The sequence below is a fragment of the Engystomops pustulosus genome, chromosome 5 (genome assembly GCF_040894005.1).
Source record: "Engystomops pustulosus chromosome 5, aEngPut4.maternal, whole genome shotgun sequence".
In the NCBI taxonomy this organism is placed as follows: Eukaryota; Metazoa; Chordata; class Amphibia; order Anura; family Leptodactylidae; genus Engystomops; species Engystomops pustulosus.
The window spans coordinates 58,230,392-58,258,036 of record NC_092415.1 but is presented as its reverse complement, the minus strand read 5'-3'; the positions used below and the strand labels follow the sequence as shown (position 1 = coordinate 58,258,036).

Genomic DNA, 27,645 nt, shown 5'->3' with positions numbered 1-27,645 from the left:
AGCTGGCACCCTGTGGAGAGCAGAAGTCCTGTCCTGAGTGGCTGCAGTGTTCAGGCAGAGCTGTAAGAGGCGCCTCCTCCTCACATTGTAAACTCTCTCTGCTCTATCCAGACACATCTTCTCTGTCACACTGGAGCTCTGACTGCACCCACAACACCCATGGACACAGCTCTGGAATAGGTTTGCACGTTTTCATTGCTTTCAGGGTGTACATTGAGACTAGGTACTAAAGATCAGACCTGCACTTGAGTGTAGTTAGGGATACTGCTCAGTATATGGGTGCATGTGATCTGGGTGCTGGTTGGTGTGGAGCCTAGGAGTAGTAGGTTAGGGGTTATGTGTAGAAGTGAGATAAAGCTGCCTGTGACTTGCACACTTGTCACTTCCTCTCAGGTGAGACCTCATCTCACAGCAGAGCCGGGACACATGGCATGGGGGATATAGGGGATCTGCACTTTCATTGAGCCTCATACTGTTGATAGTGGAGAGCTGCCATCCCTAAGGTGTGTTGGAACATGTAACCAAATGTAAACGTTGGGAGGCCCTAAGTAAATGGTGCTGACTGGCACGGAGCTACTCCAGAAGATTGGCTTCCTCCTCCCATAGGACTGAGTCAGTGTGAGTGGATGTAAGCTGAGCAGCTAGCCTCTCTCCTACACAAGGGGAGAAGATCGGAGCTATCTGCAGGGAGCACATATGGTACAGACTCTGATAGGAGACAGTTAGTGTGGTGGCACCTGGCTGGGATCTAGACTGGATCGTGGCAGATATCTCTGAGGACTTCTCGTATTATCATAATCCTTTCACTCCTAGAAGTTCATCATTGTGTAGTGGGATTGTTAATGACTCTGATCCTATTATGTGACCCTCTTTTGCATAGGACTATGTTCCCTTTGTCTGAAAGCAGCCTAATTAATCGAATTAAAGGGGTTTAATTGTCTATTTGGCTTGTTCTCTAACCTTGTTCTTCTTTCTCTCCCTTTCTCGATATCCTTTTTATGGGCTGTGCTTAAAGGAATCCAGGTTCCAAGTTCCCATTTCATTCCAGCTTCCGACCTGGATGGACCTTCCTGAGGACACCTGGTCCGATGTCAAGAGACTCAATGCGGGGAGCTCTTTCTACCCCGTCAAAATAAAAGGAACTGACAGTTCGTCTTCATCTCCATCTTCCAGCTCTCAAGGAGGAGAACAGAACTCCACCAAAGCCCAACACCACCACCACCACCAGCACCAGGATACGGACAGGAGCCATTCTTTGCAAGAGACCAGGGCTCCCACTTCTGCCCACCACTTTGGTGTCGCTCATCTTTCCAGCCTGCCCAATCCGGAAGATATTATACTTTTTAGGGATTTAGATCACATCAACAAACTGATCCTACCCAGCAGAGATTCCAGGTTTAGTTCTCTGTCTGAACCACAAGGGGATATGTACCAAACCTTGGCCATCACTGCGGCCCAGGGACCGGTCAGCTATGATGGATCTCCTGGAGGTTTTATGCACTCCGCTGCCAGCTCTCCGGTCTATGTGCCCACCACCAGAGTTGGACCCATGCTTACAAGCATCTCCTATATCCAAGGGAGTGGACCCTCCCAGGCCTCCCACCCTGTGAACAGTCACTCAGTGTGGTCCCAAGCCTCAGAGACCTCCTTATACAGCAGCAACAGTCCACACACATCCAGCAGATACCATTACTCTCCTAGCCCTCCTATGGCCAATGGAGGCAACAGGGACTCTGGCTACAACAGTGCCCTCAATGTAAATGGCAGAGATCAATACACATCTCTTCAGAGATCGCTCAATGGATCTTATCCTAATCCCTACACATCCTACATGACACCACCTCTGACGTCTGCCTGGCCTACAGGAGCTATTGACAACACCATGCTCCATAGCCTTCAGGGGAGATCAACACCTATCGCAATGAGAGGACATCCTGGAGGTAAGACCATTCCAATGACATATCATATGTAGCGAAATATTATGCTTTTATGGTCCTAACATAATAAAATGAGGATGTCCATTGTTAAGTTGTCTAAGTTTATTTAAAAAAAAATAGTCTGTTAATGTGTTTTATGTTAACAGTTAAACCAGGTGGATGTTACAAAATGTTGCAGATTTGTACTGTACAATGGTCATAGGAAATTGGCCAATGTCATAACTATAAAAAGAGGAGGATACAAAGATATAACCGTGAAAGTGAACTTGGTAGATCTACTTTTTTTTAGATAATATTGTGAAAGATCTCCAATGGTGAATCATTACCTGCACATATATAATATTAGCCAGTGATTCAGTGCTCGCAGAGGTTTCGACACTGAAGTCTGAAGTTTTCACTTTTCTGGACAACATACCCAAAGATAGCTAATATTTATAATCTGTAAGGAAGTAACATTCTTCCAGTGCAATACACTGACAAAATAGATACTAAATAGGTAGATTCTTGTAGGTCATTCACAGCCCTGGGATCATATGGTTGAAATAATTTTAAGATACTACAACTAGAACCCGGATATGTGACCAAAGCTGAAACTTGAGAGGATCCAGAAGCAATGTAAACTTTCAGTGACAGGGCATTCTTCATCTGCTCTGTTATCATGTCATGCTGTCTTATCAGATTGATAAAACCACTCTAGTAGGGGATCCCATAGAATAACAGAAGGAATGGAGACTTGCATCACCACCTAGTGATACCACTTCTCCAGGGTGCCATGTGTCATATGCCTGAGTGCACTCATAGTCCCAGCTGTCACTGCCTGACAGACCATGGCAAATAACTGGGAACATTGTGTTAGTGCATTATAATTCTCTAATTTATTTCAAAGTAATAAAGAAATAACAAAATTCAATACAGTTACAACATTCCCTTGATTTTATTTTCAGCATCAATTTGCCTAAAGGCGACATAGTTATTCAATTAAGTAGGCCAAAGCCCACTCTCCCTGTTATAGGGGACACCACTTATATCCAAGACAAACCTAGAAAAGTTAAAATAATTTTCTCTCCGCCAGTGGTCTGCCAAGCATCCATAATCCCTGTTATTCTGAATCTGAAATATTCCGGATTTCCACAATGTCTGTGACAAGTTAAGGATACAATGGTTCTTTAACTCAAACAGATATCTGACCAACTTCTGTCTAATCAGACCTATATCAATCTTTATTGGTGTGTATAAATATGCAATTCATCTTTTTAGTCTTTCTGAAATACAGTTCCATTGTAATGAATATATATACACATTTTTTAGAAAACTATAAAAGGAACATAGATGTAAAAATTAGATGGATGGATGTTGGATTTCATTTGTGTCTCATGGCGGCTTATCTTCCAATCCGCCATTACCTTCTGAGCTATATGTTTTATGGTGATGTTGATGGAATAATTTGTTTAGCAAACATACAACTTAGGCTACATGAACATTTCTATGGCCCAGTGTGTACCGCCTGCCCGAGCTGGAAAATTATAGATCAGGTGCTATTCCTGTCCGTGTTTGCGGCCTGTGTAGTATTCTTCTATAGACTATAAGCACCTGCGGATGACACATGGGCCTCAAACACATGTTCGGTGAAAAGCGTTTGCGTTTTAGGGAGGCTTAGACTGAAATTACTTTGGTGCAGATTTTGTAGCCATTTTTGATCCACAGAAATAAGTGATTTATTGAGAAATGGGAAATATAAAAGTGGATATTATAGATTTTTTATGTAAAATTTCTGCAGCAGATTCCAGCCATGTGAGTCTATTATAATCCACAATGTTTTACTACAACTATTAAGGTTCCCTAACATCACTTCATATGGTACAGAATATTTCCTAAATTCATAAACCCGTTGGTAATTATCTGATTTTATGCCTAATTTGTCACAACCCTTTGGGCATGTTCACATAAATCAGTTTAGTCCGTCCAGCAGTCTTATGCCATAGCGGGACCCAACTGATGACCTTATGGCACCCATAGGGACAATATAGCTGGATCAGAATATGCAGTATGTACCAGCTTTTGATCCGGCCTTTGCAAAGTTATGTTTCAGTATGGCACAACACCTGATACTGCTACAACTCGCAGAACAACAACTCACAGAACAACATGTGGCATCTTTAATGGGTGTAAGGCTAAGTTCACTCTACTATTCAATCCGTCCATTAAAAAAAATTAGAAAAACAGCGGTTTAATGTATCAATTAAAAATTCCATCAACATCAATGCAAATTTTATTTCATCCGTAATGTTCAGCTAGGTAGGTATTATCCATGCGTTTTGCTGACAGAAAAAATGAAGGTGACTACAGTACTTTTTCTCAGTTTCAATAAAACGCATGAATAACAGATGACTGTCAATGGAATTTTTTTACGTTAAATGCTTGGGTTTTTTTTAGTTTTGTTTTTAACAGAGGTAATAAATGAAGGTTCTAACATTAGTGAACACTTTTTGAACAGCATTTTTTCATTGTGTCAAACTCTACAACCCTCCATGTTTTATCATAATATTGTTTTCCTAGTGTTTTTGTTTTTTTAATATTTTCAAAATATTGTCAATTATGTCTAAAAAGATACCCAGAATATATCCCCAGAAAAAAATGCTTTAAGAAGCAGCTGTTTTGTAGGCCTTGGACTACAAAATAGTTTTCAATAGGAATAGTTTTCAATATTGGTTACAAAATATCTTTTTAATATAACATTTTTTCAATCTGTGTCACATTTTCCGGTTTAGTAAAAGACATTCAGCCTCAGCTGTTGTAATGATGACATTGGGAGCTATATATCTCTAATTTTACGAGACAAAACTGTTAAATGTCACAACACCTTATGAAGCCTTTATAGAGGGATCCCATAGCAACTTCTCATGGCAGAGAGGCTGATACCAATGCTAGTGTGAACACAAGCAAGTTTACAGCAAGCACAAAGATGTCTACAAGACCCATTTTATATGAATGGGACACCTGTAGAGCTTCAGTTAATCATACCTTAATATCCATACATAGCACATAACATGTATTGTTAACAAGGAAAAAAAGTGAGCAGGAAAGTTACATGTTCTTTTTAATTATTTTATACATTATATAAGAGCAAGACAAATGGCAAACATTAAGCAAAACAGTGATTTATATAAATATTATATAAATATGGGCGTGTAATCTATAAAAAAAAATGTACATATACAACCAAAATTTTTACTAAATGTAACAGTTGAAATACACTGATTAAGAAAATATGAAATATCCATGACACCAGTCAGACCTGTCCGGCACAGGGATTGGATAGGTGAAAATGATCTCCTGTCTGAACGTTTGTTCCATTGAACATCATAGATTTTGTAACATTAATTTCAAAGCAAAATAATATTCTTTGTGGCCTAAGCGAATGTAAATGTTAATGTTAATGGAAAAGATCAAAGTGTTTTTATACAGCACCATAGAAACATAAACTATGCCCAGTACTAGAGGTCTCCACCTACTGGTAGCTTCTAAATACTCTAATGTGCACATTTAAGCAAGTATATAAAGAGTTCACAGAGAGAGAGTGCACAATGAAAGGATATATCAGGAATGATTCCCCCATCACAACTTCCTCCCAGCTCAGTGATCACCCTGCAGAGTATAGTGCCACTTCCAGAGATTTATTCATGTGCTGCACACTGACAGTCTGTTTATCATAAAATTCCTCAGAGATTCCTCTTACAGTCAGGCAGGATCAAGGGAGCAGACAATCTACTACAAAATATTTTCCTCTAGCTACAGATTAGGGACTGAGATCACAGAAAATCATTTATTCCATTCAGTTCAGATAATATTATTTTACATGACCCACCTGTAGCTTACTAGTTCAATCTAGTTGTCCCCTACATATATACAGTCATGATTTAGTTCATTAGCACAATATATTATCTGATATTAGGATTTTATCCACTGGCTTCTAATACATTAGTTAATGCATAGAAAATATAGTTACTTTTTTATATAACATATATCACTCTAAATTACTATTTTCATATCTATCTATCTAAATATCTATCTATCTAAATATCTTTCTATCGTCCTATGTGTCATCTATTTACACATATATTCAGATTGATAGATAACAGATAGAGATAAACAGATAATTAATAATCAGAGATATATATTTAAAGAAGCCATTCATAAGTATTATGAAAATTATCAATATCATCAACCATTTTAATCCTTAGAATACTTTTGTTTTATATAATTAGAAAAATAGATATTCGGAAAATGAAGCTATAAGAATTGTTTTGCAATCTGCAGATTAGACTAGGAGGATATAGTGAAGTCATATTTTGGGTTAATGTTTCATTTACTCTTTTTTTACTGCTCGAAAGGTCATCTTCTTGTAGATCGGCAGGTTTAACCCTTATACAATATTAGTCATTGCTCTACATTGTGCAATCCAGCAGGGAAGCATCCAGGCTCTGACACAGTGCTGGTAAACGCCAATGTCCTTGAAGGGTCTCTAATGTTATAGGTTGCAAAAGTTAAACTAAATAAAGGTAAATGAAAAGTATATTAAAAAAAAAATTCCAGAATATAATAAATGATTATAATCATACGAGCCAACACAACATGAAAAACAACAAATAGCCGCTCTCTTCTAAAAGGGATCGATCTATTATCTGTCGTTGTTTTAGCTTTCTATTCATCTATTATCTATCTTTTTTTATCATTGGCCTATCTCTTCTGTCTATCTATCATCATCTATCCATCTTGGTTTTAGTAACACTTTTACTATTGTTTCCGAATTTATTCTTTTAATGTAATAAACAGCACAAGGTAAAAGAAACAACAGAAAAATGCCGTGCTGTATAATGTAATGTAGGAGATAATAATAATAATAATAATAATAATAATAATAATAATAATAATAATAATAATAATAATAATAATAATAATTGTATCAGCTCTACAGGTACATACAAATACTGACTTATTTTATATTGTAAAAAAGAGAAGAGTTAGGAGATTACTTTGTTTAAATAAAGAGAGAAGGAAAGAACGACCAAAAGTAAAAAATAACAAAATAACAAAACAAAAAAATAAAAAGGAATTATTAAAAATAGCATGTCCTTACATATGTTATACATATAAACACAGATGACAATAGGTAGATAAACAATAGATAAATAATAGATAGATGAGAGGTGTATAATAGATCAAAAGATTTATCTTTTTTTTTTCCTAAATATGGAAGATGACTTTTTCAAACATTCATGCAATTTTTTTTCTAAAGATTCCGCTTAAAATTAGGTTTTGAAATATTCTATATTTGTTTTTTTCCGTACATAATCATAGAGAGAGGGAAATAGAAAATGTAGAAAAGTAATAATTGATTCCTGATCCGTTATTGGTTGTGTTTGACAGGGAATGCTGTGCTTTGTAGGGCGAGTTCTATTTGTTTCTTTCTGATGACATTTTCTTTGCAGTATAAATATACGGATAGCTGTAAACAGGTGTAGGTGCTGTGCTGTCTATACGGCTGTCTATATGCAGCGATGTGTAGGTGCTGTGCTGTGTATATGGCTGTCTATATGTGTAGGCAGGAGCGGTGCTGTGTATAATAACGGCTGTATGCAGCACTGTTTAGGTGCGGTGCTGTGTATACGGATGTCTGTATGGATAGCTATATGCAGCGATGTGAAAGTGCCAAGCTGTATATACGGACGTCTGTAAGGATAGATATATACAGCGCTGTTAAAGTGCGGTCCTGTGTATAATAATAGCTGTTTGTATAACTGTATGCAGCACTGTTGAGGTGCTGTGGGTATACGGACGTCTGTATGTAGAGCTATATGCAGCGCTGTTTAAGTGCGGTGCTGTGTATACGGACGTCTGTATGTCCCCCAGGTGCGGTGCTGTGTATGCGGACGTCTGTATGGATAGCTATATGCAGCGATGTGTAGGTGCGGTGCTGTGTATACGGACGTCTGTATGTCCACCAGGTGAAGTGCTGTGTATACAGATGTCTGTATGCAGTGCTGTATATACTGACAGTTCTTCTCCCCGCAGATGTGCTGGACGAGCTGCCGGAGAGCCGGGAGTGTGTGAACTGTGGCTCAGTGCAGACTCCTCTGTGGAGACGGGACGGTACCGGCCACTACCTGTGTAATGCCTGCGGCCTGTACAGCAAGATGAACGGCCTGAGCCGACCCCTCATCAAACCGCAGAAGAGAGTGGTAAGTCATCACATGTACATCATCAGCTTATATTAATGTGTAACTGTATCTCCTCTCTCACTTCCCATATACTATGAAGAGAGGCTCTACTGTCATACATGTCAACCACCTGATTTTCATATCTACTACTATTATTATTATCAATGTATTGTTGCAATATCTATATCCTTTATCCTGCCTGTACTATGCCTGGAGATGCTATATTGCTTATGCTCATATATTGCTGCACACACTTTACAACAGTTGTAGGCTAAGTTCACACTTCTGTTTTAAACCTTAGTTCCATACCTCCATATGAGTACTTGCAGTACATTAGAAAAAACCACATGGATAACAGATACCTGCCAAACTGACCATGACAGATGATATCAAATTTACATGTATGTCAATGGGATTTTTAACTGTTAAGTTAAACCTCTGTTAAACCTTTGTTCTTTACTTCTTTACTTTTTTTTGTTAATGAAGGTAAGGAGCAGAGTCTTAAAGGGTAGTGTGAAATCAAGTACAAACTTTTGTTCCTTACCACTGTTAAAAAAAGTAAAAAAATGTAGGTTTAATGTATCAATTAATAATCCCATTGACATACATGTTAATTTTATCCATTATGATAAGTTAGTCGGTCATCTGTTATCCATGCGTTTTTTTCTAATTGGGAAAAAGTACTGCAGCCACCGTCATATTTGTCATAGAAAAATACATGCATTACAGGTCCCTGCCTAACCGACTATAACAGATGATATACAATAAATATTGGTGTCAATGGGATTTTTAATTGATACATTAAACCTCTATTCTTTACTTAACTGAGGTAAGGAGTGGAGCTTTGAACAGTAGTGTGAACTTAGACTTATTTAGTGATATTGATGTTTGCTATTTTGATACCATGTAAAGCACTTTTTAGGCCCAGTTGGATCGGTCACTATTGTACAGAGGTTTGTACTTTTGTAATTGTGTTAAGGCATCAATACTGTATTGTGCCAGCTGTTATGAAGAGCTGGGTTTATACTTATTGAAATATGGAATTCTGGTAGTCTGCGCTTATCTGAGATCATAGACATCGCTAGCTTAGGTTTTGTTCTCACTGCATTTGGAGATTGCCCATAGCAGGAGAGTTTTAATGACATATGCAGTTTTATGTCTACTCGTCACACGTGTCTGTCGTTGATTACCAAAAAAAGAAAAAGTTTACTTGTATTGAAAAGGTTTGTCAGCTGTGGCTTTAAATACAGTTTATGATCCTGATATATTCCAACCAAACATATGCCAAAAGGACAATTTTGGAAACCGGTCACATTAGAGAAGCAGGTTTATATCATAACACAGAATCTATGGGCAGTCAGTGGACCGTGACTTTTTTTGAGACCAGTTAGATTGGAATTAGTACTGAACTTTTCTTCCAATCACATACAGGCAGTCCCCGGGTTACGTACAAGATAGGGTCTGTAGGTTTGTTCTTAAGTTGAATTTGTACATAAGTCAGAACTGTATATTTCATAATTGTAACCATAATTCGTCTCTGTGACAATTGGATTTTAAAAATGTTGGATTGTTATAAGAACCAGGATTAACAATAATGCTTAATTACAGACACCTTTAATGACTGTTATAGCTGTAGCACTAAATTATTACCTATAATTATTAATTATTACCAATTAGCAGAGGTCCGTTTGTAACTAGGGGTCGTCTGTAAGTCGGGTGTTCTTAACTAGAGGGCCACCTGTATAAGAAGTTATATTAATTTACCCTAACACAGATGTGAACAGGGCATTAGGCCCTGATATATATGAATATACATATTCATATATAAATATGAATTTATGCAGACATTTACAGTGAGCCACACAAACCATGAGTTGAGAAATGATAAACTCTATTCCAGTAAGGCCTAGAATATATCATTTTAATAATGTTTCCACCCTTGGGATGGGCATTGAGGTCTGCACCTGCCACCTGAGGCCAGTATAATAGGGATGGCCCTGTGGTTTTCACTGTTTGCTTGCAGTGTTGGGGTCCTGCGTTCACAGTCCATTATGTTCTTCCCATGTTTGTTTATTTTCCAGCTAAATATCATTTTTAGATTTAGATTGTGGGATCCTTAAATATGGAAAAATTGTCTCATTGAAATAGGAGCCACTTGATGCTATATTATAAAATATATGCAAAATATGCTATTGATGGCCTACTCTAAGCCCCAGTCCTGACAACACCAAACAATATTTAATGGCCTATCCTTAGTCCAAGAGCAACATATGATCCATTAATTGGACATGTTGATGCTAACTAAGATGTGTATGTTGTCACAACTGTTTTATACTCCACAGTTACCTAGTTGTTAAATAGTTTTTTGTGTTAATCATATTTTTAGGAATTTTTTAAAATGTTGTCATTGTCACTATTAATAATTAATAGGGAAAGACATTTTCCATGATGACATGACAGCTTATTTACAGCTTCTATCTGCACAGTATATGCCTAGAATACTCTCCATAGATCTCAGTGAGTTGGCTCTAGACCATTACTGCCTGAGGCCATGAGGCTGCTGTAAAGCATATCACTAAATGCTGTTACAAGACCTGATAGCAGCCCCCAATAATCATGGTCGGAAAAGAATAACTCTTCAATCCGAAAATAAAAAATTAAAACATCTTGTCAACAATTAGTCACACACATCCTTTAAGCAGTTGATCGTAATACAAGTGCATATATAATGATATAATGATAATTTCGTCATGTTATTTCCTGTATTTACCCTGATTTCTTTTTCATATGCCCCTTTGTATCTTTGACATCATTATTATAGCCATTTGCTTTTGTATGTGTAAGAGACTCATTGTCCATTGTACACTCAGGTACTAATAAAGCTGTGTTTAGTTTTGTTATATGGCTGCTTTTAATATGAGACTGCTGTACCTTGGCTTCAAAGTGCGGGATATAGAGTCATAAAGGGCTTATTTGTAACACAGGCCTTGCTGCCAAAAGTTCACTTGTAGTTTGAGAACAGATTAAGAAGGGATCGTGCATTGTCCATATGGCATTTATTATTCCTTGCTTCAAAACAAGCTGTCTACTTTTTGTGAAATACAGCGTAGTTATTAATGTGTAACGCACGTCGTATAGTAGTGTACTAGGAGCAAACAAGACCTCTGCTGCCTTATGGATCTTTTCTGACACGATTACATCTCAACAGGCTTCTTACAAAGGGGACTTTTTACTTTGCTGGGCCCCAAAATTAAGGGTTAACATGTTTTAGACTTTTCTTTAAATAGATGTTCCCTTATTTGACTAATACATTGCATCGCAAGAAACCAAATCTGCCAATTTTGTCAGGTCGCCATCAAATTTGTAGGGGACTGCCCTGAGGATCAATGGGCAAAATGGAATTTAAAGCCCAATTCTTCTGTTATGGGGAATAGGCTGTTGCTAGGTGATTACCCTTTTCTGAGTATGTGTGAAGGTGTCGCGAGAGATAGACGCACGTTCAGCTAATATGTATCTAATGTGAATCGGGGCCTTCAAAAAAATCCTGTACATTAAAAAAGGACCTGACCACCAATGTTCCCTTTAAGTTGGGCAAACAGGAAAATAATGAGTTAAATCATTAATTAATGAGGTCAAGGAGCTGTGTTACTGTTAAACGGTTTCAACCCTTTCATTTCCAGTGAGCACAACTTAGTGGCAACTTTCTTGCCTTCTCTTATTACAAGAGACTTTTTTTTCTTTTTTCTTTTTTTTACAATGCATTTATTACATTTATACCGACCCTTATCTCTGGTATTCGAAAACATCCATTAACTTTATAGGTGAAGATAACGCATCTTAATATATTATTACGCACCAGTGCATTGATCTTTTTACTACTGTTAATGAGATCTATGAGAAATAGTTAGGACCCTGGCACCAATGTAATCATTCAACGATTGCCTGTTTAATCTGTTGATACCTGACATTTATAGAAGTTTGAAAAAAAAAAATATTTTTTTTAAATTTATTCAGCCGTCTTCAAGGAGGATCGGACTCTCTTGTGCCAACTGTCACACAACGACTACAACGTTATGGCGCAGGAATACAGAGGGAGAGCCTGTATGCAATGCCTGTGGTCTGTACATGAAATTACATGGGGTATGTACCACTCTTTCTTGCTACTTATTTTTCTTTTTCTACATTCAAACTATTTTAAAGATAATAAATGATTTATCTCTGATTTAGGACATCATTTGCTTAACCTTTTGTGAATATTTTCAATATAGGATTCCTTTTATTTATATAGGACTTCATTTTGGTTCTCCAGGGTTTGTGCTAAACAATCTTTAGACATTCATTAATTCATTTATCTAAATAAAGATAAAATAATATTTAAGGAATATAAGATTTGGCTGTTAGAGAACATTTAATATAATCTTAGAGCTAAACTGGAAAACAACTGAGCATAGGAAAGGTGAATTAACAGGTCAAAAGTCCATGTGTGGACGAAAACAGGGCACGGTTATGTAATGTAGCGTTTGGTACTGATGTGTCACCATATTATAAGTAGAAAATTTCCTTTATATGTCCATAAAAATAATCTCAAATTCCTGTTATTGCAGGTTCCGCGACCACTGGCTATGAAAAAGGAAGGAATCCAAACTAGAAAACGAAAGCCAAAGAATCTAAACAAGTCCAAGTCCTCCTCAAGTAATGGTAGGTCATGCATTACATATACATATGTGTATGGTAATTGCATAAAAATATATATATGTATACATTTATCAGAAAATAGTTTTTGTGTCTTTACATGGCAATTTTTTCAATGTATTTTTGTATAAAGATGAAAGAAATTCCATATGAGATAATAAATAATATGGTTCTAGGCCCATTTAGTAACTAATATAGTAATTTATTTCTTCAAGAGTTATTTACCTTTATTACAAAACATGACAAATATTTCTTATTTATATTAATGCATATAAATGTTCAGATTGACAAAATCTCATAAATCATAAATGAGTTAGCAAATTCAGTAAAATAAAATAAATTCAACAATTGGTTCACAGTCGGACATAATTCTAAAAACTTAATTATTAACCTATTAACCTGGTGATGGATAAAAAATTAAAATAAAAAAATTATATATATATATATATATATATATATATATATATATATTAATATATATATACATACCCTGTTTCCCCGAAAATAAGACAGTGTCTTATATAAAATTTTGCTCACTAGGTCTTATTTGCAGGGGATATCTTATTTTTCCATGAACAAGAATTTACATTTATCGTTGAACAAAAATCAACTTCTGTAACATCCTTATGATTCTCCAAACTCTGAATTTCTTGCTGTATTTCTTGTGACTCCATTTCTATTACAATCATTGGCCTTAGTCTCTCATGTTTAGTAAAAGCACTTTCCATAAATGACCCTTCTTATCCTGGTAGCTGCTGGTATCACATTTGCAGCACCACAGTCAGTGATTTAATTCTTCCCCATGTCACAACCATCTGCAGCATCTAAAAGATTTCCTAATACTAATGTATGGCGTGTGTGTGATCTCAGCTATCTAACTGAAAATGTCATTATCCTGTATGGTATTTGTAGGTACTGGTAACCACCAAATCCCTATGACTCCGACTTCCACAACGTCATCCACAAACTCTGATGACTGTGTCAAGAGCGGTTCTCCTAACAATCAGAGCTCAGCCTCTGGGGTAAGTGTCATAATGATAACATAAGAATACAACTCTGTGTCTTATCTCTCTCACTATCTTATCTTGGGGAAGTTATCTCCACAAACATTTAGCTTTCAATGTCTGATAGCATGTATGCAAGAAAATTATAAGTCATAACTGAGCCAATATAAAAATAGGAAGCCGCTATAGTTTGTTAACTCCTATCTAAAAGGACCATAATTGCTAGTCATACACACAATAAAGGTTTTTTTTTTCTTAATTTTTAAACAGTAACAAACAGTTTTGTTAGATACTTTTTGACCTTTGCCACAATCATTATTCAGGGGCTTCCACTTCTTTTGAAGTGGTTCAGATGCTTGGGTTCAATGTTATAATTGATGATAAACATAGACCATTCATTTATTCTGTAGTTTGAGAGGACCATTAATTCCCTTTCAGATTGGTATTCGCAGAGGCAAGAGTTTTCTTACCAGGGTTCCCTGGAATTTTGTTAGGGAAGTCTCAGAAGTATAAACATTACATTTACAGTAGGGTTTGAGGTCTTCCTCCAATGAAAAAAGGCTAGGAAACATTACTGGATTGTCACATGATGACTCTTCCCCATTCAATCAGATTAGCACTCCAAATAATACAATATAGTTTGGGGATCCGATGCAGATTTTCCGTATTTTGCCATAAAACATAAATGGATCATCCAAGGTTGTGGAACCTTTATAAATGATTTGAAAAGATTTGGTTTATAGCTGAACCAAAACAGTCTAATCTGGTGTTGCTCCAATTGTCCTGGAAATTGGAATATAACACCCCCCAATCCTCTAGTCTAGTCCATAAAACTCCAATCTTGTTTAAGAATTTTTGTACAATTTTTTTAAGAATTTTTGTACAATTTTTTTCTCACCCATACCCCCATAAAGCTCTGGAATAAATTCATAATTAACTAGCCAGATTCACTTCAGAACCTGAAAAATGCCTGGTTGGTACAGAATTAACAGAACCAACAAATAGAATTGCTCATCTCTAGTAACCAGCAACGTCTTGGGATTCTCCCGACTAAATGTATAATATTATAATACTACTACCCGACGGCGTTACAAAATCTCACAAAGAAACATTATAGAAATAAATGAATATTTCCATTTTAAAGTTGAATATTTTGGCTAGTGATCATTTTCTTAAAGGTATTTTATTGTATTATACATTTTAATTCTGTTTTGTAAGTCATCATGTTAATGCATATAGGAACTCTTTGGATTATGGCCATATTTATAACAGAGGTCAGTAAAAGTAAAGGAATGCTGAAAGAATTTAGTGTTTAGGGCACTAAATGGATTTATTGCAAAACAGTTCCCAGTACTGAAAGACTCTGGCTTAGATCTATTCACTAGAAAACGGTGTCAGCAATGTAATCTTCATACCACAGATATTTTATCTACACACCCAAATCTTATTCACAATGACGCTCCAATGCGTATTGAGGGCAAAAATGTCATGTAGTTTCATGGAGCCTTAAATCATTATTTCCATTGTTACAATCAACATAATGCAGTTATTTAGATGACTATGTTATTTCAATCACTTAGATGAGATGCCAATCCGCCTGCTTTCAGAAGAGAAAAGTAAAAGGCATTTCATTTCATGAAGGTTAAGTGGCAGAGCCAGGCACATGTCATTCCTGTTTTTCTTTCTTTACTACTATTGGTATAGTCCCAGCTGTATAGTAGAGCTTTACAGTGCAGAATTATCTGGATCCATGATCCCAGTGGCTAGCACGACTCAACTTTACTGGATGGTACATCCTTGACTTACTGATAAAAATGCTTGAAAATTCTAGAATTATTTCACATGCGTTAATTGTTTAAAATTTTGCACACTTGTTTTTTTTTTAATTCCTACATTTTTTCATTTACATTTTTTTTCATTTATTTGTTACTTCTAAGGGGGAGGTCACATGTGGTAAATGCCTAACAACAGCTGAGGAGAGGTGATTTGCCTAATTACATTAATGTTAACATTTGCATTTACAGAACACAATGTAAACACTATGTTAACACAGTGTTGTAATTAAGCAAATCACCTCTCCTCAGCTTTTGTAATGTCTTTCAAAACTCAACTGAAACGCGTGACATCACCCTTAACACCACGTGTGACTGCAGCCTCATATGTCGTCATCTGCCTGGGGTGTGATTAGAGTACTTGAAAATGCAGGACATGGCCTCAAATCTACAGTAAAAAATTGTAAAATTGTAAAATTAAAGAAGTGTCCACTTTTGTATATAAACCCCTCACATGATTTGTGTCCATGTGGATTTGAGACATTTGCAACAAAAAGTCTCAAAAAGAAACCAAAATTTGTTCCTTCTATCCAGGCAAAGCTGAGCATGTATCACAACTTAAAAGACATGATAGTACAAAAGGCGCAAAGACCTTCCAAATATCTCAATTATACACCAAAGGCAAAAGAAACTATGATATATATCCCCCTTGAAGTGACATCACCGATTCTTGGGCATAGTGGTGGGAGTGGGTGAAAATCAGGAAACGAAAGAACTATGGGCCGCCTGTGTGACCGGGCACTTATTAGCAAATTTAAAAGTTATTTTTTTACCACGATAGAGCTACATAAAGATTAATTAAGGGATGCCCAATTATTAGGAAGAAAAGCCTGAGCTGTGTGTATGTGTAGTTTACTTCCGTACTACCTAAATGGTAGTTTTTCAGTAAGATTCTTACTTGCTTCAAATAATTAGTGTTTTTTTCTCTCTCTGTACAATGTCATATAATGTTTTCATTGAAAATTTCAATAATTATATCAAAAAATTGTAAACAGCTTAGAGATATCCATTATAATGTTTTTACTTTGAAGACGGGTGGAATGGACGTAATAAAATAAAGACCTATAAGTGGCAGTATGGGACTCCATATTATTGGCCGATTACTGTTATTCCATTGTTATTAGATCCTTCTTGCAAATCTTGATGTAATAATTTACAATGACAACTTAAGTATAGCTACATGGAATTCCAAGTAGAGAGCGGCTGATATGTCTGGCTATGTGAACTCCTCAGAGAAGAAAAACACATATCGCTCTTGAGCTTAAAGCAACAGATATTGTTGAGCAACATATAGCAACAATATTTCAACTATTATGGAACATAAATAAAAAAAATATAGATCATTGGTCATATTCTAGACTGCAATGTAGTAGACCAAGCTGCCACAGTCCATAGGGCATGATAGGTGTTGTGCCCAAGGAACCCACGTCCAACTTTGTTTAAGTTAGTGTTTGGTTGGGTCAGTGAATTAAAAAACAAAAAAAACAAAAAACAATGATATTATAGAACCTGGAATTTTTGGCAGGAATAGGACCTGCACTATAATTTGCAGTGCAGGCAGTCAGTTAGGCCTTGGAGCGGTGCATGCATTGCAGTGTGACCAAGCCCACCCAACCCAACAAGGCAATAAATCAGCCAGATAAAGACTGCAAGCTCACACTGAAATAAATGGTTGTGTGCATGATGCCTTATGCATACCTCTGCTGAATGGAAAACCAGGATGTCTATGCTAGAAAAGCAAAGATTTAGATTGTCAGCATTTATAAATGGGTTCATGTCATAAATGTGCTGTTTTATTAATTTTAATGTTTCCTCTTGTTTCTGAAGGTTGGATCAATGATGATGTCTTCCCAACAAAGTGGGAGCACCAGCCCAGATAACAATGCACTAAAATACAGCGGGCAAGATGGGCTGTACTCATCTGTCAGCTTGGGATCGTCCTCTGAAGTTGGTGGTTCCGTGAGGCAAGATTCTTGGTGTGCTTTGGCTTTGGCTTGATAACTGTTGGAATGGTATTGGCAGTAAGCCTCCTCCTTATACTTGTTAAACCAAGTATGCAGACTTCTGATCTTCATACGTCCATGAAGAACATTTTCTGATCCTTAGTGCCTTGGTTCATGAGCAGATTTGTGGAGAACATTGTTGATCATCTATGCAAAAGGAATAAGACCAATGGATACATATCTTTCATGATAGTGTTTTAAGAAGCCACTGAACTTCCTATCCTCGGTGGATGCAAATCCTGCTCTTCAGAAGAAGGTCTTGATAGTCCATCACACATCGAGAAATGCTGCCTTGTGAAAAGACACTTGACCCCATTATATTTCCCAGCCTTCCAGGTGGTGAATTGCCTGATCTTCCTTTACTGGCTAAATCTGCAACTTTAACTTTTGTAATCATCTCAAGAAGATTTACTGTCACTCCTATCCTTACTCCATTCAGCAGAAGTCCATCACTTGACATTCAGTGCAATACGAGCCTGATGGATTACTGAATCTTTTTATGGTATAAAAACTTCCATTGTAGCAGAATTATTCATACTTACTTGACTTTGGCAACTCATTTGCATATTGTTGAAAGCAGATATGTATTGAAGGCATGATTGAGATGCATCACTTGCTAACCTAGGGTGGTTATTAGATTTTGTCTAATAGTCTAAGGGGTAAATAGCAGCATATCCTCCTGGTTGTTAGGTTGACCATTACATACAAAGAGATAAAAATTTTAAGCACAATCACAAATTAATTCATTTGTTCAGAGTTGACAAAGAGTTTTTATGGGAAGATATGGTGTTCGATTTCCATTTAGAAAATTTCAGGAAGTGTGAAATATAACAATTGTAAGAGACGAAATAAGTACCATGTACAACTACAACTACCAATGTAATTAAGAACATAGTTTCAAGTACACCACCAAGTGTTCTCTTATTATAAGAGCAAGGCCACTCAACATCTCCCAACATCTGCACCCAATTGTCACCATTCATGTGGCCTATGTATGGTTCCTTTGCTATAAATTGCTTTCCTTTTCTTAGAAAAATCCATGTTTGAAGCCCCGTTTATCTGTAAAGTCAAAGTTGTGGGAGCAGCCTTTAAGTATACCATTTCTTTAAGTGTCTTTAAGTTAAGTATCTTTTAGTGTGACAGTATCACAACACTAGACATCTCATATCTATCTTACCTATGACTTGTGAGGTCCTGTTTCCCTACATGAGAATGGCTTCATAGAGAATACATGGTAGAAACCATTTAAAAGGTTCATTGTATTCCATCGTCTTGGGTCTAATCCCATTTATGATTTCAAAACAAGAAAGAAGAACAGATCTCCCAAAAAATGAGTAAGAACCAAACCTAAGTCAAATCAGCATGAAGAACTAGATATCTTTCATCAACCAGTTACCATATCCAACATTTGGGTGGAGGGTTTATCGGTTTGAGGACTTGCCAGCCTTTTTGCGTATACAGGGTAGCAAATTATAATATTTCTTCCAAAGAGAAGTGAAGTGCAATTGTCATTGCAGCAATCAGTGTTAAATCATTTACACAAGATTTAACAACTTTTTGTATGGAATGTATACATTTTAACTTAATGGTACTTTAATAATTTAATAATAGTGTAAAGCTGGCATTTTTTTTTACTTTCCCAAGTCTTGACAGGCGCTCTCCACCCCTCCCCCCTACCTTCCTCAACAAGATTTCAATGAACATTTTGCGTTTATTTTTTTTTTCTAATTCTAATTTTCTTTCAAGAACAAATATTCTCAGGAAAATGGTCTTTATTATTGAACGTTATGGAAAATGCAAATAACCCCACTACCTATTTGCTGTAAAATGTGTGCAAAGGGCAACACATGTTAAAATTTGAAAATGTTTATGTGTTAAATATGTACATAGATAAAGAACTACACTTGTGTGACTGGCACATTGCTAAGTTGGTTTTATGTTATTTTTTGCCTTTTTTATGGGATGTTGTTTGAAACGTTGCCATAATAGAGCTTTAAAAATAATTAAAAAAGCCTATTGTTTTTATCATTGAGTTTGCTTTTCTGAAATCCTTGAACTGTGCTACAGTCATGCAACAAATGCTTACACAGCTGGAGAAACCTTTTGCACAAACCAACCTATCATGTTATTATTTCTTAGAAAACCAGGAAATCTCTTATCTGTTATATTATTATGTAATCACATGTGCTGGTATTTTTTTTAGCCACCATTTTACCAAAATGTGGATTTGCTAAATTCAAGGGATTAATAATTTAATAACTGGCTAAACTTTTAAGGTTCAATGGGGGGGGGGGGTGTTTATTCATTATCGCCTTTCAAATGGAAAACTGGCTGAATCCCCCTCCCCCCCCCCCCCGCTGCACCTTATTTATGAAGTGTGGGTGCCACCAGTGGTGTAACAAGAGTCCTCTGGGCCCCAGGGCAAAATTCCCAACAGGGCCCCCTCGCTATGCATAAAAACATTGAACACCATCCACCAGTAGCCGTAATCTATGTCCCCCCTCACCAGTAGCCATCCATAATTAATGTCCCCCCTTACCAGTAGCCATAATTAATGTCCCCCATAGGTTATTTCCCCCTAAATAGTCATTTCCTAACTTTCACCTGTGCCCCCCCCCCCCACTTAGAAACAGGGCCCCATATATTTAAGCAAAATAAAAAATAAAATTCTTACCTTATTCCATTCCTCTTTGCGCTTTCTCTCCTGGAGATCCGGGGCAGGCGAGGGCCGATGACGGGTGTGCCAGGTCAAGTGCTGGGTCAGCAGATCTGGCACAGACAGACGCGTCATTAAGACGCGTCATTAATTAGCGTAATCGATGGGTGCGGTGGGTGGGGACGGCAGGTGAGGTGCATGGGGACGTTGGGTGTAGCGGGGGGCCCGTTTTCATTTTAAATTTTGACAGCTCCGGGCCCCCCAGATCCAGCGCATGGACCAGATGCAGAACAGTCCGTGCGCTGCAAGGGGAAGGCCCATGGCTGTCACAATTTAAAACATCTGCCCGCTGTGCTGCACCGAGTTATCAGGTGCAGGCCTCTGAATGACAATGGGCCCGGTCTCAGTCACGACCCCTGCAACCTTGATCGTTGTTATGCCCCTGGGTGCCACTACTTTGGTGATTTTCTGACACGACTTATTCTTTTTTTGGGCGCAGAAATTGTGGCACCCCGTGTGAATAGGTTACTTTTCTTTATTTTTTTTATAGCACCATCAAATTTCGCTCTACAAATTATGGGGAATATATAATAATAAAATAAGACATAAGTGAATAATCCAAGGAAGCAGAACTCTAATGAAGTATCAATGGTTTATTCACCAACAGTGAGAAGCATACAACGTTTCCTCCTCTCCATGGAGCCATTTTCTAGTGAACTGATCTAGCAGGCATCAGTTCCATTAGGCGAAATATGCAAAATTTCTAGAAGCGCATTTTAAAACAACTGGTAAAAGGTTATCTCTAGATTCAGCTACAAATGTAGCGAAGTGACTATTTACATATATGAACACACAATTTTCCTTTTCCTTGATGTCGCAGCCAGCAGTCTTCTCATCGTGCCAGAAGGCAGAATGCAACAGGCAGTGGGGTGTGAACCTACATTGTTGTCTAACCTCTAAAAGCATTGGCCCACATTTATCAAAAACTGCACTAGGTGTAGTTTACCCTGAAGTGTGCAGGGTGCAGCATATTAATGAATCTGGTGCCTCCGGCACTGCTCCGACAGACTGCACCAACCTTTTTTTGGTGTACCTTTAATATAGGGCATGTAACAGAATTCTGTTGGACACTGCATGGTAAATGTGTCCTACAGTGCACTGGAACACCCCTTTCAACATAAAATTTTGTGTCGTGTCGGGTAAAGTGCAGCTGCGAAATTAGCGAACTCATTCAGATTAAGAGATACCAATGTTAAGCACCAGTGGTGTGGACAGAAGATTGTCAGAAGTAAGCCAAGGTCAAAGCAGACAGAGTTCTTGTATAGTTGAGAAACAAGCCAATTTATCTTTAGCCTGGACACAATTTTTTTTTGCTTTTTTTCTGGGTTTTGGACTTGTTTAATTTACAATAGAGGGTGTCATATCGGGCATGTGTGTCAATTGGAATTTGAGCCCCACAAAAGTAAGTTGCAAATTTGTACGCAACCTAAACTTTCTAAACTTTTCCCTACACCTGCCCAGGACTGGAGTTTATTTGCAGCAAATTTTCGCCAACTTCTTTATATGTCCACGTCTGAATTTTAAAGATATATCAGGAGCAAGATTGAAAAATTCATCAAACTTTGCTAGGCTAGTGGAAAAGTCACACATTTTGGTCCAAACATACGAATGCTTGTATCATAATGTTTATCTGGCTACAAAAATGTCTGAACTTTTACTATTCAATCAGCCATGATGATAAAAACACACCATGCTAGTATTTTTGTCTCGGAATAAAGTCATCTCCTATAATGTCTCCAGATAAATAAGCTTATGCCAAGTGGTGAGAGAGGTGGTTGTTGTGTACACACGGCTACCTTTGTACCAGGTTTGAAGCACATGAAAGCAAACACTTTCCTTCTCCCGGTGGTTGGAAGCACTTTGTTTAGTGTGATACGATCAATGAGTGCTGAAGCCTCCTTAACCACATTCTTCATAGCTCCTGCAGAAGTGACCCTGAGTTCAGGTAGTGGGGAACACTTCTAAATACTCCTTTTAGGGTCATAATAGTTAACGTTTCACAGAATTTTACATTGCACTTTGAAAAATCTAAAGGTTAAAAAGGAAAAGGAATAACTCTAAAGTAAATGAATTAATGATATAGTAGAAATCATGATGTAGTAGAGGCCAGTGTTAGGAAGACTTGTGCCATTATGGCTACTGCCCATTGTTAACCCTTACATGCTTGATACAATAGGGAATGGTTTTTAAACTTTCTAATGTAAGTACAGTACATGCTGGATTAATAGCATTGACTTTTTAAGGAAATGACTAAAAATATTAAGGGTTTCCAAAGCCTAAATATTGATGAGGTTTCTTTGTAAACCAACTGAACGTCTAATTTTGGGTCTGTGGTTCGTTACTATGCAAATTATCTAGAAAACCCCTGAACCAGACATAATTTATCCACTAGTATTGAGGGGATTGAGCCATTCATCCACTGGTATTGATGGGTATTGAGCTTGGTAATTGGTAGATCAATACTGATAACTTGCACGGATTCATAAGAATAGGTTACGTAAGACCATCATGCTTGGTTTGCATCAGATAATAACAAATCTGGATGTGGGTCATGTAGATGAGGTGCTAGGAATATTAAGCAAATACTGTATATACTCGAGTATAAGCCGACCCGAGTATAAGCCGGGACCCCTAATTTTACGACAGAAAACTGGGAAAACCTATTGACTCGAGTATAAGCTGAGGGTGTAGTATATAGCCAGCCCCCATGTAGTATATAGCCAGCCAGCCCCCATGTAGTATACAGCCAGCCCCCCGTAGCATACAGCCTGCCCCCATGTAGCATACAGCCTGCCCCCATGTAGCATACAGCCAGCCCCCATGTAGTATACAGCCTGCCCCATGTAGTGTACAGCCAGCCCCCAGTAGTATACAGCCAGCCCCCAGTAGTATACAGCCTGCCCCCATGTAGTATACAGCCTGCCCCATGTAGTATACAGCCAGCCTCCATGTAGTATACAGCCAGCCCCCATGTAGTGTACAGCCAGCCCCCAGTAGTATATAGCCAGCCCCCAGTAGTATACAGCCTGCCCCCATGTAGTATACAACCGGCCCCATGTAGTATACAGCCTGCCCCCTGTAGTTTGCCAAACATAAAAAATAAACGTAATACTCACTCTCCGGTGTCCCCGATGTTCGACGCGGCTCCTGGAGGCTCCAGAACCCCGTGTATAAGCCGAGGTGAGGTTTTTAGTACATTTTGTGTGCTGAAAATCTCTGCTTATACACGAGTATATACGGTAAACTCCAAACCCGAGCAGGTTTGCCAAAAGTCTAGAGGGAATTGCAGAATTTTTTTGTAAAAAAAGGCACAAAAAACAGACACATATGCCCGATATGTCATCCTCTAAGATAAATGAAACAAGTCCAAGACCCAAAACAAACAAAAAATGACACGCACAAATGTCCTGACTAAAAATAAATGACTGCTAAAAAGTTGTAGGTGGTACTCAAAATGGATTAAAGCCATCTAACCTCAAGGGTCAGTAATGTGTCCCATTCCCAAACTAAGGTTACCTTATTGTAGGTGTTAGCACTGTTAATCCAGTAATTACTTTTTAAAAAAGCTCTTTGTTCGGGATCCACACAATTTTTTTTTTTTAAATATTTGTTGACTGTTACAGCACATAATGTATTCCGCCATTGCACTTCAGCTATGTCAGCTATCTCGCTACATCCAGGGCCTACGCATTAGGTATAGCAGTACAACAAGTTTTGATATATTTAAAAAAAATGTACTCTTAGTTATAAAAATTAGTATATCCTGACACCTGTAAGCATTGGTACTTATATGTATGGAGCTGTGTAAGAGTTTCATGTTTAGCTGGGCCACCTAGTTTTCATTGATTCCAGTAGAATCTGTTGATCCCTTTTCATTCTAATTTTTATGGGTGGCATATAATATATATGATTTAAGTTGCAAGTTTAAAGGACATCTACCACCGGGATGAAAGATTGTATACCAAACACACTGAGTGTTTTAGCCTGCACCAGAAATTGGCACAGGCTACTGGTAGTGCACGGCTGCTGGGCAAGAAAATGCCTCATAGCCTCACTAATGAAATTTCCAGCAGCCACCTGTTATTAATGAAATGTCCAATAGCATCTCCTTATTAATGAAATGTCCAGCAGCCTCAGTAATTTAATGAGTAATGTCCTAATGTAATGAAATTAAATGTCATGGAGCCTCCCTTCAGTAATGCAATGCCCAGCAGCAGCCTCCCTTAAAAGTATGAATACCAATTCACCAGATCCTAAATGTGCAATCCACGGCCTTCAAAACTCAAATCTAAATGTACCTATCTACAGACTCTATGCTAAAATTTGTAAGGACATATAGCCATAAATCACAAACTGATTTATCAAGGATACATATTTTATTAACATATACAACAAATATCAATAGTACGGTCACCACGACTCCAAAATCAACCCATAAAAAACAATCCACATGTCACATAAGTACATCAATGGTCAATCATATTTGAAAGTAAATACTAATCAGAATCATATATTGGCCACTCAAACTGTGAACTTACAAAGAAACCATCCCCTGAAAGTAATTCCATTGTATATATTGCGCGCACAAATTACACAGCGCTGCACAGAGCTTGTCAGATCGGTCCATGTCCCCATGGGGCTCACAGTCTAATCACCTACCAGTATGTTTTTGGAGTGTGGGAGGAAACCCACGCAAACACGGAGAGAACATACAAACTCTTTGCAGATGTTGACCTGGGTGGGACTCAAACCCAGGACTCCAAGGCAGAAGTGCTACAAAGTCATCCACCGTGCCACCCCTATATAAAGCAATGCTCAGCAACCTCCACTTAGTAATACAATGCCCAGCAGCAGCCTCACCTCAGTAATGCATTGGCCAGGAGTAGCCTCTCCTTGGTAATGCAATGCCCAGCAGCCTCCCCTTAGTAATGCAATGTCTAGAAGCAGCCTCCCCTCAGTAATGCAATGCCCAGCAGCATCCCCTCAGTAATGCCCTTCTCCATCAGCTTCCAGCAGGAGCGCAGGGATATAATGTCCGTGCACTCTAAATGTGCACATTCTATGATGCGGCAGTGGCACCACCTGCAACATCATAGAGTGTCCACAGGCACTCCCATGGACCTATAGATTACTGTCTAACAGACAGAAGAGTGCAGGCCCCCTCCAGCCCCAGTCCAGATGACTCTTGTACTCCCTGTGACCGTGAATGTTAGGCTCCAGCTTCCAGGAGCTCTTTTTAACTTTTATATTTACACTCACCGGCCACTTTATTAGGTACACCTGTCCAACTGCTCATTAACACTTAATTTCTAATCAGCCAATCACATGGCGGGAACTCAGTGCATTTAGGCATGTAGATATTGTCAAGACAATCTCCTGCAGTTCAAACCGAGCATCAGTATGGGGAAGAAAGGTGATTTGAGTGCCTTTGAACGTGGCATGGTTGTTGGTGCCAGAAGGGTTGGTCTGAGTATTTCAGAAACTGCTGATCTACTGGGATTTTCACGCACAACCATCTCTAGGGTTTACAGAGAATGTTCCAAAAAAGAAAAAACATCCAGTGAGCGGCAGTTCTGTGGGTGGAAATTCCTTGTTGATGTCAGAGGTCAGAGGAGAATGGGCAGACTGGTTCGAGCTGATAGAAAGGCAACAGTGACTCAAATCGCCACCCATTACAACCAAGGTAGGCAGAAGAGCATCTCTGAACGCACAGTACATCAAATTTGAGGCAGATGGGCTACAGCAGCAGAAGACCACACCGGGTGCCACTCCTTTCAGCTAAGAACAGGAAACTGAGGCTACAATTTGCACAAACTCATCGAAATTGGACAGTAGAAGATTGGAAAAACATTGCCTGGTCTGATGAATCTCGTTTTCTGCTGCGACATTCAGATGGTGGGGTCAGAATTTGGCGTCAACAACATGAAAGCATGGATCCATCCTGCCTTGTATCAATGGTTCAGGCTGGTGGTGGTGGTGTCATGGTGTGGGGAATATTTTCTTGGCACTCTTTGGGCCCCTTGGTACCAATTGTGCATCGTTGCAACGCCACAGCCAACCTGAGTATTGTTGCTGACCATGTCCATCCCTTTATGACTAAAATGTACCCAACATCTGATGGCTACTTTCAGCAGGATAATGCGCCATGTCATTAAGCTGGAATCATCTCAGACTGGTTTCTTGAACATGACAATGAGTTCACTGTACTCAAATGGCCTCCACAGTCACCAGATCTCAATCCAATAGAGCATCTTTGAGATGTGGTGGAACGGGAGATTCGCATCATGGATGTGCAGCCGACAAATCTGCGGCAACTGTGTGATGCCATCATGTGGACCAAAATCTCTGAGGAATGCTTCCAGCACCTTGTTGAATCTATGCCACGAAGAATTGAGGCAGTTCTGAAGGCAAAATGGGGTCCAACCCGTTACTAGCATGGTGTACCTAATAAAGTGGCCGGTGAGTGTATATAATGTATTTTTACTCTGTGTTCAATCTGCCCATTTTCTCAATTCTTACTTTTTCTTTTGTTACTTCTGAAAGTTACATAAAGTTTTATAAAGTTATGTTTTCAAATGTTTTCAGTTACAATGGTAGTCTCAGCAATAAATAATACTGTAACTTCAGGGATGAATTTTAATCTTTTAAATATAAGTAAAATATAAGTAAATATAAGTAAAATATAAGTAAAATATATTTCCTATTTTTACTTTTTGGCTTTAGAGATAACAAGTCATTGTGCTTTCTCCACATTTTCCTGTTCCTGTTGTATTAAAAAGAAAGCTTGAATACTGAACCAAAAGATGTTTCTAGAGAAATATACAGAGGGAATAGATGCAGAAAGTCTCCAGATGACCTTTCTTTGGCTGCCAGTTGTGTGAAACAAGCATAACATGTTCCTCACGAGGATATCTGCAGAGACAGAACACAAAAACACAAAACCCAGGAAATAATTTCACAAGTTTGTTCGGCATTCATTACAGAGAAAATAAAAATCTCTTAAAAAAACGGTACAGTTAAAGAGAATACTTTAGAGGACTAATCTTTATATAATCCTTATGTTTTCCAAGTACACTTTGAGAAATTCATTCATCAAACTTCAGTAACCTGGTAACTGGTACGTTAGACAACATTTCCTGTTATGTTCTCTACCCAGAAAGTGTTGTTATAGAAAACTTTGGGGGCTGTATTATTGTAGTTTTCAAAATGTCTCAGAAAATTGTCACATCTAGCTATTTTTCCC

General features: G+C 38.0%; 1 protein-coding gene across 3 annotated transcripts; it reads left to right on the top strand.

The window, feature by feature from the left end:
- The first annotated feature begins 22 nt into the window (after positions 1–22).
- On the top strand, positions 23–19,711 carry GATA6 (GATA binding protein 6). 3 transcript variants are annotated; one of them, XM_072152085.1, is made up of 7 exons: positions 23–180; positions 1,016–1,940; positions 8,010–8,176; positions 12,170–12,295; positions 12,760–12,853; positions 13,760–13,869; positions 17,511–19,711. In XM_072152085.1, exons 2-7 carry the CDS (start codon positions 1,061–1,063, stop codon positions 17,679–17,681), a joined length of 1,548 nt encoding a protein of 515 aa, XP_072008186.1. In that variant the 5' UTR covers positions 23–180; positions 1,016–1,060; the 3' UTR covers positions 17,682–19,711. The 3 variants fall into 3 exon arrangements, with proteins under 3 accessions (XP_072008186.1, XP_072008187.1, XP_072008185.1); XM_072152086.1 differs by lacking the exon at positions 23–180 and adding an exon at positions 219–503; XM_072152084.1 differs by lacking the exon at positions 23–180 and adding an exon at positions 599–699.
- The last annotated feature ends 7,934 nt before the right edge of the window (positions 19,712–27,645 follow it).